At 36.2% G+C, this 15,351-nt stretch overlaps 1 protein-coding gene across 6 annotated transcripts in view; it reads left to right on the forward strand.

Annotated features, from left to right (window-relative positions):
- TASP1 (taspase 1) overlaps positions 1 to 15,351 on the forward strand; it is a 246,075-nt gene that overhangs the window by 33,256 nt on the left and 197,468 nt on the right. For all 6 annotated transcript variants that reach the window (XR_006271492.1, XM_043478982.1, XM_043478985.1 and 3 more), the window contains one exon: positions 10,892 to 11,012. Coding sequence is in view for 5 of the 6 variants with exons in the window: in XM_043478982.1 (XP_043334917.1) it covers positions 10,892 to 11,012 (121 nt within the window). In the remaining variant the exon portion in view is untranslated. The remainder of the gene's footprint in view (positions 1 to 10,891; positions 11,013 to 15,351) is intronic.

Raw genomic sequence — 15,351 nt, forward strand, 5'->3', positions numbered from 1 at the left:
CTTATTGTACAAATTTAACTAGTGTTAGTTTGAAAAACACTATAACAACACAGTATGCATCCCGCTTTTACTATTCTATTTAAAAAAAATTCAGGAAATAGTTTGTTTTAAAAGCTATTTCATCTTTTTTCCCTTTCTCATCAGCATTAGACTAATAATGCTGCTTCCTGGGTACTAATGGAGGTTGTAATAAAAATAATTTTGGTGTCTTAGCATAACTTAATTTTGAATAAGAAAGTATATTATCACATAGTTTCATTCTGCTGTTGAATTTGCCCTAGGATTACAGGGTATGAATACTAACATATTAGTAATTTCCTGTAAATGTCCAACTTCTCCTTAAAGGAAGATTGGAAATTGGACAAACATAAATCATTTTATATAAAAATTATTTTATAATGTTCCAGTCTAGTTTTTGTACAGCATTTGAACACTAAATTGTTTGCATCTGTGAGAACTGTTAATAGAGGTCTTGTAATAGATCCCCAGAGGTAGAGTGTACCCCATAGTCTTGCAAACAGTTCTTATTTTATGCTTTCAGCAAAGGACATTAAATGGGTAATACAGGTTGTGGTTTATAGTGAAAGAGTAATGCTTTGCAGATCTCTGCCTTGGCTTGGCATTTCCAAATTTCATTACTCAGAAAGGGTTTCCATGTCATGGTGGGGTGTAGCTCCTGACTTGCCTCTTGGCCTTCTCGTCCTCTCTCTGCTGGGTTAAGCAGTCAAAAGGATCTTGCTTTTTATAGCTTTGTCTCCTTTGAAAGTTAGAAGTAAGTTTGAAAAATATTTTGCTTTTAAATGTTATCTTTTAGGAGCTGAAATTCTATTTCCTGAAGTTATTTCACTTCTCTTGTTTCAACTGTGAAAAGGTTGGATTCTTAACACTCTATGACATTTTTTCTGGCATTTCTCTATAGACTAACCTGCAAAAATGAGTAAGTATCAGCTTCCTTAAGGGATTATAGTTCACAGTGATCAGTTATTCTATTTATTTATGTTTGTAATTAACTCCTATTCATTCTGCAAATATTTACTGATTACCCACTGTGTGCCAAGTATTACTTTCGACATTGGGATAAAACACCTAAAAAGACAAACTATTGTATTTATGGGGCTTCCATCCTATGGGGAGAATTAGACAATTATGTATAATGTCAAGAAGTAAAAAGTACCATAAGGAAAAATCAGAGAAAAAATTGTTGGGTCAGGTTAGGGAAATGCTAAGTCAGATTTGTGGGGACTTACCTGCCCAGATTTGCATGGGCTTCCCTGGTGGCTCAGACGGTAAAGCGTCTGCCTGCAATGTGGGAGACCTGGGTTCAATCCCTGGGTCAGGAAGATCCCCTGGAGAAGGAAACGGCAACCCACTCCAGTACTCTCACCTGGAAAATTCCATGGACTGAGGAGCCTGATAGGCTACAGTCCATGGGGTTGCAAAGAGTTGGACATGACTGAGCGACTTCACCTGCCCAGATGTCACATAAACGAAATCGGGGAGAAAGCCATGTAGAGAGGTTGGGGAACGGAGTCTTGGGTTTGAAGGGAAAGTACCCCACCCCATTTTATTCTTCTTTTTAGTACTTACCACATGGGGTATCAGCTATTTGTACATGCGTACAAATGGTACACACGTATGTTTCTATACATACGTGTATGCAGTCTTTATTTGTTGGTTCCTCCCTTGCTATAATCGCTCAGTAAGCTCAGCATTTCAAAATGTAAAAGGCTTCAGCTGCGAGTGTTCCTCCTGTGCTCCGGGAGTTACAACGCGCCCTGTGGTTGTGGGGTACACAGTAAGAGGACAGGGGGAGAGCCTGGGTCATGCAGGTCCCTGTAGATCTTGGAAAGTAAGACTTCAGATTTTATTCTCAAGTGTGACAGGACATTGTAGGGTTTCGAATAGGGGAATAACAGGATTTTAAAAGGATCTCTAGCTACTGATTGATATAATGATTGCTAGTTGTATAAAGTGATTCAGCTCAGAAAATCAACAACAGAAGACCATGTAGAAAGCCTATGTACATTATAAAGGGAAAGTTAGTATATGGGGTGACCAGTTTATACTGAATGATAGGTACACGTTTTTGTCATTTTCACTGTAATTTGCATACCACAAAACTCACCAGTTTTTTAAGTGTACAGTTTGATGAGTTTTGACAAAAGTAGCTATCAACATAACTACCAATACAGTCTTGACATAAAACATCTTTATTGCCTGCGACGTTTTCTCGTGATGTCTATCTGCAGTGGATTCCCCTCCTCTCAGTGGCTGCTGGCAATTACTGTCTCTCCTTTTAATCCCAGTTTGGCCTTTTCTAGGATTTGGTATGAATAGAATCATGCATTAGGTTCCTTTTGCGAGTGGCTTCTTTCATTTAGTGTGACGCTTTTGAGATTCTTCCACATTGTTGGCTGTATTAGGAATTTGTTCCTTTTACTGTTGAACAGAATTTCATTGTATTGATATATCACAGTTTGTTTATCCATTTACCAGTTGATGAGCATTTGTGTTGTTTCCTGTGTTTGGCTGTTCTGATTAAAGCTGATATGAACATTTTCATGTAAGTCTTTTTGTGGACATATGCTTTCATTTTTCTTGGATAAATAGTTAGGAGAAGAATTGCTGGATCTATGGTAAATGTATGCTTAACTTTAAAGAAACTGCCAAACTCTCTGCTATTTTTATTCTTACTAGCAGTGTATGAGGGTTACAGTTGCTGTACATTCTTGCCAAAACTCACTATTGTTGGCCTTTTAAATTTAACCATTTTAGTGGTATTTTGTGGTTTTAGTTTGCATTCCCTAATGACTAATGCTACTATGCATCTTTTCATGTATTATTTGCAATCTGTACGTGAAACTATTTGCCCATTAAAAACTTTGGATTGTCTTACTGTGTTGTATGATTTTTTTATGTACTGGATACAAGTCCTTTACCTTTATGTTTTATAAAATTTTTCTCCCAGACTGTGGCTTGATATTTTTAAAATAAATCTTTAATTTTAGAACAGTTTTAGATTTACAGAAAAACTGAGAAAATAGTTCAGAGAATTTCAGTGTACCCAATACCTGATTAGCGTCTACATTAGTATGATACATTTTTAACAATTAATGAACCTATATTGACATGTTATGTTTAACTAAAGTCCATACTTTATTCAGATTTCCTTTCTACCTAATGTGAAAATCTTTCTTTGTGTCAAAGTGTTTACCTTTGATTATTATATTTTTCATCTCTAGAAGTTTATCTTTTTATGGCTTCCTTTGTTTTCCTTCTTCATGTTTTCCTATATCTGCTTGAACATACAGTTTAACATTGTTAGTTAGCATTAGAATTGTTTGCTAATTCTGTCAACTGTCATCTCTAGGTCTTTTTTTATTGTTTGGTAATTTCTTCTGGTTATGAGCCATAGTTTTATGCTTATTTGCATACTGGTTATCTTTGTTTTTTTTAAACACTGTGAGTTTTACATCTTTGAAGTTGGATATTGTAGTATTTCTTCAAATATTGTAGGACTTTGTTCTGGGACACTGTTGTTAGTTTAGATTGTTTTGATCCTTCTGTGCCATCGTTAAAACCTTGCTAGTGCAAGTCTAGAGTCGCCTTCTTTCTAGGGCTGATTTGGCCCAACTCTTGACGTTACCTTCTGAGACTTTTCCTGATGTCCTCACTTGGGCTGGTGGGAGCTGACTTACTCTCCCTTCCGTGAGTGCCAGGAACTGTGTGGCTTTCTCTTTTCTGAGGTTCTTTCGTTGGCCTTGGAAGCCCTCTTGGGCATCTGTAGGCTAATGCTCCTGTAGGGTCCTGGGCCTCTGGCATTCTTTCTGTGTCTCTCTCCTTTTTGCATCTGGTACTGCGTAGTCAAGCTTTCCCAGCCTCCATGAACCTCTAATTTTGTCTCCTCAACTTTGGAAGAATTTTGGTTCTTTTTTGGGTTCCTCTTCTTTCTGCTGTGGCCTGAAGAGTATGTCTAGGGATTAATTGGAGGTGCCTGATTTGTGTCTCTTTCTCAGGATTACAGTCCTGTGCTGGCTCTTGAATGGATCCTGTCTATTTCATATGCTTTGTCTGATTTTCTAGTTAGGAGGACGCATATGATCCCTATTATGGCTTCAGGGTCAGAAGCAGAGGTTTAGTAGACACACTTTTGACATTATAAATGTATTTTGAAGTAGGAGAAATATTTTTGAAAAAAAAATTGCGTATATCCTTTTTCCTTATGTATTTTTTTTTTCCTTATGTATTTTTAAGATATCAAGTTTAAGCCATCAGGCAAGAGTCATTTTTAGAATAATCTGGTTTTGTTCCCTTTGTGATTTCTAACGTTGTATCCTTGCTCAGTCTGTCAGTCATGTCCAACTCTGTATGACCCCATGAACTGTAGCCCGCCAGGCTCTTCTGTCCATGGAATTTTCCAGGCAAGAATTCTGCAGTGGGTTCCCATTTCCTCCTCCAGGGGATCTTCCCAACCCCAGGGTTGAATCCTCTCCTCCTCTGTCTCCTGTGTTATATTTGTATTTATATTTTTATACTATATTCAGTATTATATTCAAATTAATTTTGTAGTGTGCATGTCATCTGTGCTCTGTTATGTCCTACTCTTTGTGACTCCCAGGCTGTAGTCCCTCAGACTTCTCTGTCCATGGAGTTATCTGGGCACGAATACTGGAGTGGGTTGCCATTTCCTACTCCTGGGGATCTTCCCGACCCGGGGATCGAGCCCATGTCTCCTGCTTTGGTAGGTGGGTTCTTTACCACTGAACCACCTGGAAAGCCCTAATTTTATAGAGCTTATTCAGTTTAAAGATTGTTAAGATTGTGTGTATACTGTTATATGTTGTTTTATATATATATATGTTATATATATATATATAATATATATATATGTTATATATATTTTGGGAATTACTGAAGCATCCATAAATTTAAATTTAAAGTTTTCTCACATTTCAATTCCTTTCTCACATATTTTGAAAGATATATGTGATTGGCAAGGGAGGTTATGTAGAGTAAAAAAAAAAAACCTTGAAATACGGTGGTAATTCTGGAGAAGGAATGCGACCATGGGGTCGCAAAGAGTCGGACCTGACTGAGCAGCTAACACACACACACACATACACACACACACACAGTGGTAATTTACTTGTGTTTCTTGTACAGTTTCTCTGTTCAGTGTCAGAGAGGTTTCTGACTTGGGTTTTTATATTTTTTAATATATGGGTTCAGGTTTTTGAGCACCAGCTACCCATTCTCTTTGCTTGAACTGCAGGAAACCCTTTCTCTGCTCAAAAAAAAGAGAAAAAGGAAATAATCTAGGGTAAAAATTCAGTCTTTATCTGTTCTAAACCATAGTCTGTCCTTAGTTGGATCTCTTTCCCAAGTTAAGTTGTGAAATGATTTAGGTAGAATATTTACTTGGAAGGCCTTATTCAAACTCGTTACACTTAATTATCCACTGTCTTCCCTTCATCTTAGAAAATGCTTTTTCTTAATAATGGTTTTGTCTCCCAAGTTTGGAAGTTATGGTCCTTTCCTTCTCTTTCTTCTTCCTTTTCCCTGTTGCTATCATTTCAAACCTACACTGTCAAAAAGCCTTCAGTTTGGTCTCTCTGATTTCAGTTTCCTCCTCTTCCTTTTCAAATAATATGTGAATATCAGTTTATGTTTCCTTGATCAATATACTTTTGTTTCTTTTTTTTTCCCATTTATTTTTACAAGTTGGAGGCTAATCACTTTACAATACCGCAGTGGGTCTTGTCATACATTGACATGAATCAGCCATGGAGTTACATGTATTCCCCATCCCGATCCCCCCTCCCACCTCCCTCTCTGCCCAGTCCCTCTGGGTCTTCCCAGTGCACCAGGCCTGAGCACTTGTCTCATGCATCCAATCTGGGCTGATGATCTGTTTCACTATAGATAATATACATGTTTTGATGCTGTTCTCTCGAAATATCCCACCCTCGCCTTCTCCCACAGAGAGTCCAAAAGTCTGTTCTGTACATCTGTGTCTCTTTTTCTGTTTTGCATATAGGGTTATCATTACCATCTTTCTAAATTCCATATATATGTGTTAGTATGCTGTAATGTTCTTTATCTTTCTGGCTTACTTCACTCTGTATAATGGGCTCCAGTTTCATCCATCTCATTAGAACAGATTCAAATGAATTCTTTTTAATGGCTGAGTAATATTCCATGGTGTATATGTACCACAGCTTCCTCATCCATTCGTCTGCTGATGGGCATCTAGGTTGCTTCCATGTCCTGGCTATTATAAACAGTGCTGCGATGAACATTAGGGTGCATGTGTCTCTTTCAGATCTGGTTTCCTCAGTGTGTATGCCCAGAAGTGGGATTGCTGGGTCATATGGCAGTTCTATTTCCAGTTTTTTAAGAAATCTCCACACTGTTTTCCATAGCGGCTGTACTAGTTTGCATTCCCACCAACAGTGTAAGAGGGTTCCCTTTTCTCCACACCCTTTCCAGCATTTATTGCTTATAGACTTTTGGATAGCAGCCATCCTGACTGGCGTGTAATGGTACCTCATTGTGGTTTTGATTTGCATTTCTCTAATAATGAGTGATGTTGAGCATCTTTTCATGTGTTTGTTAGCCATCTGTATGTCTTCTTTGGAGAAATGTCTGTTTAGTTCTTTTGCCCATTTTTTGATTGGGTCATTTATTTTTCTGGAATTGAGCTGCAGGAGTTGCTTGTATATTTTTGAGATTAATCCTTTGTCTGTTTCTTCATTTGCTATTATTTTCTCCCAATCTGAGGGCTGTCTTTTCACCTTGCTTATAGTTTCCTTTGCTCTGCAAAGCTTTTAAGTTTCATTAGGTCCCATTTGTTTATTTTTGCTTTTATTTCCAATATTCTTGGAGGTGGGTCATATAGGATCCTGCTGTGATTTATGTCGGAGAGTGTTTTGCCTATGTTCTCCTCTAGGAGTTTTACAGTTTCTGGTCTTACATTTAGATCTTTAATCCATTTTGAGTTTATTTTTGTGTATGGTGTTAGAAAGTGTTCTAGTTTCATTCTTTTACAAGTGGTTGACCAGTTTTCCCAGCACCACTTGTTAAAGAGGTTGTCTTCCAAAAAAATATTACATGCAAATGGAGAACAAAAGAAAGCAGGAGTCACAATACTCATACCAGATAAAATAGACTTTCAAATAAAGGCTGTGAAAAGAGACAAAGAAAGACACTACATAATGATCAAAGGATCAATCCAAGAAGAAGATATAACAATTATAAATATATATGCACCCAACATAGGAGCACCGCAATATGTAAGGCAAACGCTAACGAGTATGAAAGAGGAAGTTAATAGTAACACAATAATAGTGGGAGACTTTGATACCCCACTCACAACTATGGATAGATCAACTAAACAGAAAATTAACAAGGAAACACAAACTTTAAATGACACAATGGACCAGCTAGACCTAATTGATATCTATAGGACATTTCACCCCAAAACAATCAACTTCACCTTTTTCTCAAGTGCACGCGGAACCTTCTCTAGAATAGATCACATCCTGGGCCGTAAATCTAGTCTTGGTAAATTCAAAAAATTGAAATCATTCCAGTCATCTTTTCTGACCACAGTGCAGTAAGATTAGATCTCAATTACAGGAAAAAAATTGTTAAAAATTGACTTTTGTTTCTATAGAGAGCTTGAAGAGCTTCTCACCATTTTTCCAGTCAAGTCCAGATTCTGATGAGTGACATGGAACAGCCTATTTGGCTCCCACCAAACATATTTCCTAAATGTGTCTTCTGTGACTCTGATACTTTGTGGCTGCCTACATGTTGCTCCTAGCATATCCACCAAGTGGAATTTTCTGACCAGTCTTTGCATTTGTTATACATTCTTCAGGAAGACTGCTATTAACTTCTTCATCTCGTACTGGCCCGTTTCCTTTGGAGTTCTCAAAATACTTATTGTCTGTATCACTCATCTTCCATTTAATTTTACAATCACTTTGTGGTTGTTTTCCCCTGTGATCTCATTTGTAAAATCCTATGGACAGTTAGGTTTTCTATTTGCATTAGGGCAAAAGCCCTGGTCTCAAATCCCTGACCCCTTTGCTCAAGTTATATGTGTTAACACATATGGTGGAGATCTTCGTGTTGTGGTTAGTTTTCCTTGGGTCTGGCAGAAATTCAAGAAACTGGGGACATTTGTAGATGATTTTGTACATTTGGTGATCTTTAGGTGGATAAAGAATTGCCCTGGTTTCCTGGATAGTATTTGTGTTAGCTTAGAACAGAGTTAATTTTCTGGATTGACTGAGATTTCTGACTCAGATATTCTCTTGCATTGGATGTCCAGTTGATCCGTCACCATTTTTGGAAAAGACTTGCTGTTTAGTCACTAGGTCATGTTCAACTCTTTGTTACCCCATGGACTGTAGCACACCAGGTTCTTCTGTCCTCCACTATCTCCCAGAGTTTTCTCAAATTCATATCCGTTGAATCAATCACGCCCATCTCATCCTCTGCTGCCCCTTTCTCCTGTTGCTGTCAATCTTTCCCAGCATCAGGATCTTTTCCAATGAGTCACCCTCTTTGCATCAAGTGGCCAAAGTATTGGAGCTTCTGCTTCAGCATCAGTCCTTCCAGTGAATATTTGGGGTTGATTTCCAGGTTTGATCTCCTTGCTGTCCAGAGGTATCTCAAGAATCTTCTCTAGCACCATAGTTTGAAAGTATCAGTTCTTTGCTGCTCAGAATTCTTTATGGTCCAATCTCAAATCCATACATGAGTAGTGGAAAAACCCTAGCTCTGACTATACAGACCTTTGTCATGACAAACGACTCCAGTATTGTCTCCGTGAGAACCGTGATGGGTTGACCATAAGTGTAAGGCTTATTTCTGGACAGTTCTAGTGCATTGATCTACATATCTGTCCTTAGCTATATGTCCATGTCAGACTGTCTGATTACTATAATTTGTAGAAAGTTGTGAAGCCTAGAAGTGTGAGCCCTCCAATTTTGTTTTTTTTATTTGAAAGATTGTTTTGACTATTCTTTTGTTTTTGTGGTTTGTTTTGTTTTAATTTTAAAAAGAAGCCCCAGTTTTTCCTTAAACCCCATTCTTAGTTTTTCAGGGACGGAAACACAGCCTCACGTGGTAACTTCTGACTTTGCACTAAGACATTTCCTAGGAGTTGTCCTGCCAGTCAGCAAGGACCAGACTATGCACATGTGGTCCAGTTCAAAGGCATCTGGGCCCACCCTGGCAAAGGGGCTTGTGTGATACAGCATGAAGCGCTGTATAGATAGCCTAGGACTTCTAGGCCTTGGAACGTTTAATTGGTACCCACCAGGCCTGGGCCATTCCAGGGACCCTAACCAAGCAAACATGCATCTTCCCTGATGTTCTCTGCTATCCACTAGCCCGTCCACACTCCTCTTAGCTTCTACTTCCATGAATCCACAAACATCAGAAGGCACATGGCCTGGGCTAAAGCATAACTTGTGGTTGGGCAGCCTTTGAAAGCTCACCTTTAATCAATATTGAGAAAAGAGAAACAGGGGCCAGGGGTGTGGGGGTCCCCAGAGACAATGAGATGACACCCCCCTTCCCCCCGCCCCAGTCCAACTCCTAGTGTCTGTCTCAGCCAGCGTCCTCTTGTGAGAGGACGCTAAGGAAGCTGAAAGTTTAAAACTGCCATCAACCCAGCCCCTTTCTGGCACGTGAGAAAAGCTTCCTAGAACTTTACAAAACACGAATGTCTTGACTGTTCTTAATTCCTTGTGGTTCTATTTGAATTGTAAAGTTAATTTATCAAATTCTGCAAAAAACAGCAGTGAGGATTTGATACAGGATTGTATTGAATCAGACCAAGTTGGGGAGTATTGCCATCTTAAAGATACTAAGTCTTCTGCTCTATGTACATGGGTCCTTCCTTTGATTCAGGCCTTTAATTTTTTAAAAACATGTTTTACATACATGTACAAATCTTACACTTCTTTTGTTAAATTTTTTTCTAACTATTTTATTCTTTTTGATGTGATTATAAGTTGAATTGTTTTCTTAATTTCATTTTCATTTTTTTCATTGCTAATGTACTGAAATACAATTGGTTTTTGCATATTGAACTTATATCTTACAACCCCATTGAACTTTTTTATTGGTTCGAATAGTTTTTTAATGGAGATTTTAGGATTTTTTGGTATACAAGTTTATGTCATCTTCCAAAAGAAGTAATTTTACTTCTTCCTTTCTAATCTGGATGCTTTTTGTTTCTTTTTCTTGCCTAATTATCCTGTCCAGAATATACACTATAATTTTGAATATAAGTGGTGAGACGAGCATTGCTGTGTTGTTCCTGATGCTAGGGGAAACGATCTTTCACCATTAATTATGATGTTAGCTCTGGACTTACTTTTGTAGATGCTCTCTATCATGTTAAGTACATTTCCCTTCTTTTTCTAGTTTGTTGAGTGTTTTTCTCATGAAAGCGTATTGAATTTTGTCAAATACTTTTTCTTGGTCTATTAATATGATCTTTTTTTTTTGGTTTTGGTTTTGTTCTGTATAAACATGGTATATTACAGTGAGCTTAAGTTATTAAACCAAACTTGTTTTCCTGGAATCCCTCTTGTTCATGGTATATAATGCTTTCATATTTTGCTGCATTTTGTTTCCTTGAGGATTTTGGTATCGATATTCATGAGTATACTGATCTGTAGTTTTTGTTCCTTGTCTTTGCCTTGTTTTGAAATCAGTGTTGTACTGATATCATACAATGAGTTGGGAAGTGTTCTTTACCTTCCTAGTGTTTAGAAGAGTATTTTAAGCATTGGCAATTTTTCTTTAAGACTAATGGTAAATAAAAAAAAAGACTAATGGTATTTTAATTTTTGTTTTTATCTTTTAGGATTCTCCTTTTACAAATGCAGGAATGGGATCTAATCTAAATCTCTTGGGTGAAATTGAATGTGATGCCAGTATAATGGATGGAAAATCCTTGAACTTTGGAGCTGTTGGGGCACTGAGTGGTATGTAGACATTAAAACACATGATCTCTACTCAAAAAAAACTGAATATTACCATTTCATTCCTCCTAAAGACAGCCCAGTTGTTTTCATCATTCTTGCTTATAATAATGTTGAAAACAAACATTTTTTTCTTTTATTGAATTTGAAACATAAAATCTTACCTATAGACAGTTTTAAAGAATACAGTGAAACAGCATATGTCCAAGTCTTTGGTTAGAGTGTGATCACTCTCCTTCATCTCCTCAAGAGATTACAGACATTTAAAATTGGAATTGGCATATTCCATTAATTTTGCAATTATTTGAATATACTAATAAAATATTTTTATTGTTAAAAAATTCAAATGATCTAAATAAAATTTACCTTTGATCTTCCAAATCTTTCCTTCCAAAACTCTCCCTGGAGGGTTTAACCAGTAAAATAAAATTAATTTTTCTGTATTTATATGTAATAGAAATACAGTTTTGCACATATTTTAAAAAAATGAATGTATTTTGAAACTTTAAGACTAATGGTAAATAAAAAATAATGATATCAGTTATTATGAAACTTTCTTGTTTTCTGTAAATAGGATGGCTTAGAGTTTTTTTAAACATCACTACTTATAAAATATATGCAATGTAAATTAGTTCACTTATTGAAGTGAAATATACATGAAGGGCACAGATTTTAAACATAAAGCTTCATGAATTCCTACATGTATATAACCTTGTAAACCACCACCCCAAATCAAGACATAAAAGATTTCCGTGTCAAAATGGAAACCATTTCCAAACTCCCAGACAGGTTCTTTTTGCCTCTTTGTAGTTTATATTGCTGGTATTCCCGTCCTTCCTGCTCCTCCTGCTCCCCTAATTCTGACTTTAGGCACTACAGATTAATTTGCCCTTTGCTCAAATCCATATGAATGGAATCATACCCCTCTGTGTCTGGTTTTTCTTGGTTACTGTTATGCCTGTGAGATTGACGTATGATTTGTATCACAATAGTTTTTAAATTTTGTGGTAGCAACATTTTGTTGCATGAATATATGATAACTTATTTGTTCTCCTCAGTGGATATTTGACTAATTTCTAGTTTTTGACTCATTAATAATAATAATAAAAACTCCAGTGAATATTTTTGTACAAGTTTTTCGGTAGACATATGCACTAACTTCCTTTGAGTATAAACCTAGGATTTAGAATGGTAAGTTTAGATACATATGTGTTTGGCTACAGTTGAAACTGCCCAGTTTTCAAAAGTAGGTTTTACAATTTATACTCCCATGATTTATGAGCATTTCAGTTACTTGACATCTTTGGCAGTGTTTGGTATTGTTACTCTTCTTAAACTTTAGCCATTTGATATATGTATTAGCGGTATTACTGTTTTAATATGAGTTTCCCTGGTGACTAATGATATTGAGAACATTTTCAAATGTCATGGCCATTGAGATATCCTTGTGTACTGTGTTTTTGTTTTTCGTGTACTTTTTATTGGATTTTAAAAATTGATTTGTTGGAGTACTTTTTATATATTTGATGTAAATCCTTTGTCAGATACATGTATTGCGAATATCTACTCCCAGTCTCTGGTTCACCTTTTCAGTCTTCTAATGAGGTTTAAGCTATCAACTGTTTATGTTATGGCTAATTTTTTTTTTTTTTTGTATTTTAAGAAACCTTTGGCTACCCAAAATTTTGAGGATAGCTTCTTGTTGAAGATAACAGTTCTATTGTTTTTAACCCTTCATAGTTAGCTTTCTTATGAAGTTCAGATTGATTTTAGAGTAGGTGAAGTCGGAACCAACTTTAATTTTTTTCCCTCTTATGAATATCCAGATGGCTTATTGCCATTGTCAATAGAAAGGATAATCCTTTCCTCCGAAGAGTGTTGGCAGATCAGATAACTATACGTGTAGGAGTTTGTTTCTGTACCTTCTATTCCATTGTTCCGTCTACTGTGTTATTGCCAGTGCATACTGTCTTGATTACTATAGCTTGACATTGTGTCTCAATAGTCTGGTCATATAAGATTTCCAGCTTCCTCTTTTTGCCTTTATAGTTGTATGGGCGATTTTCAATTTATGGCATTTTCATAAAATTGTTAGGATCAACATGTCAGTGTCCATAATAAAACCCTGCTGAGATTTTGATTGATATTGTGTTGAATATATATATAGAACCGTATGTGGACAACTGACATTGTAATAATATTGCATCTTTCTGTTGTAAACATGGAAAATGTACATCTATATAAGTAATGTTTACTTTTCTCAGCAATATGTTATGGTTTTTAATATAGATATCTTATACATCTTCTATTAGATTTATTCCAGATATTTTTTATGGCTACTCTAAGTATATATTTTAAAATATTAGTATCCAGTTATTTTTGCATTTAGAAATACAGTTGAGGTTTGTGTATTGGACTTGTACTCAGTGGCCTTGATAACTTTATTAATTTAAGCAGTTAAAAAAATAAATTTATTTTGTAATTTCTGTATACACAGTCACATCATCTCTGAATCATGACAGTTTTGCTTTTTCTGTTCCAATATTTAAAATTTTTGTTTTTTACCTTGCATTATTGTTCTGGCTCTGGCTCAGTGCAGTATGGAATACACGTGATGATAGTGTACATCCTGGTTTTGTTCCTGATCTTAGAGGGGTACTCTGAGATATTTCACCATACTCTGTGCTGCCAGCTATAGGATTTTCATAAATGCTCTTTATCAGATTGAGGATGTTTCCTTCTAGTCTTAGTTTACTGATAGGTTTTATTTTAAATGGCTATAGAATATTAAGTGTTTTTTTGCATCTTTGACTCTTATTCTTTATTTTGTAGATATTATAAAATTTATGATTTTTTTTTTTTGAATGCTAACCCAACTTTTCATTCCTGGCATAAAGTCTACATGATTGAATTTTTTATCTTGTTTTTTACATCCACTGGATTTCATTTCCTAATGTTTAAGATTTTGACATCTATGTTCATGTAACGATCAGCTTTAATTTTACTTACTTAAAATATTCTTTTTAGATGTTGGAATCATGTTTGGCTAGCTTTATAAAATGAGTTGGGTTTTTTTTTTTTTTTTCCTCCTATATTGTTTGAAAGGGTATGCATACAGTTGGAATGATTTCTAAAAATTATTTGGAAGAATTCATTGGTTATTTTGAATTACTGGAATTTTCTTTGTGGAAAGTTTTAAATACATGGGTTTCAATTTTCTTATCAGTTATATGACTATCTATATTTTTCTTATGTGTATTTTCCAAGGAATTTGTCTTTTTTAAATGAGTTGTCAGATTTATTTGCCTAAACGTTTTATTGACCCCAGTTGAATGTCACTGTCGTCAGAGAACGTAGCCTGAAAGTTCCAGCCCCTTGAAATGTTTGAGACTTACTTTGTGGCTCTGCTTATGGTGTATTTTAATGAATGTTCCATGAGAGCTTCCAAAGAGTATTACGTCATTGTTGGGTGTGTTTTCTATATATGTCAATTAGGTCAGTTTACTTACACATTTGCTGTAATCTTCTGTATCTTTTCTGATTTTTCTGATAGGTATGAAGAGCATTTCAATTAGTTTTAATTTCTTTTATTATGAGATATTATTAGCATTTAATGAAATTTCATATTTTTCAAGGCCATTAGCATTTCTCCATTTACACTTCTTGTGTGGCTTGCCGTTTAACCCTGTTTATAATGTGCTTTATCATATTGGAACTTAAAATTTTATTTGTCAAACTTATTTTTCTCCTTTTTGTGGCTTTTGCATTTCTTAAGGTTTTCAGTTCAGTTCAGTTCAGTCGCTCAGTCATGTCTGCTTCTTTGCGGCCCCATGGACCGCAGCACACCAGGCCTTCCTGTCCATCACCAACTCCCAGAGTTTACCTAAACTCATGTCCATTGAGTCGGTGATGCCATCCAACCATCTCATCCTCTGTCGTCCCCTTCTCCTCCCTTCTTCAATCTTTCCCAGCATCAGGGTCTCTTCAAAGAGTCAACTCTTCCCATCAGGTGGCCAAAGTATTGGAGTTTCAGCTTCAGCATCAGTCCTTCCAATGAACACCCAGGACTGATCTCCTTTAGGATGGACTGGTTGGATCTCCTTGCAGTCCAAGGGACTCTCAAAAGTCTTCTCCAACATCACAATTCAAAAGCATCAATTCTTCGGCGCTCAGCTTTCCAACTCTCACATCCATACATGACTACTGGAAAAACCATAGCTTTGACTAGACAGACCTTTGTTGGCAAAGTAATGTCTCTGCCTTTTAATATGCTGTCTAGATTGGTCATAGTTTTTCTTCCAAGGAGCAAGCATCTTTTAATTTCATGGCTGCAATCACCATC

Source organism: Cervus canadensis, chromosome 10 (genome assembly GCF_019320065.1).
Source record: "Cervus canadensis isolate Bull #8, Minnesota chromosome 10, ASM1932006v1, whole genome shotgun sequence".
Classification (NCBI taxonomy): Eukaryota; Metazoa; Chordata; class Mammalia; order Artiodactyla; family Cervidae; genus Cervus; species Cervus canadensis.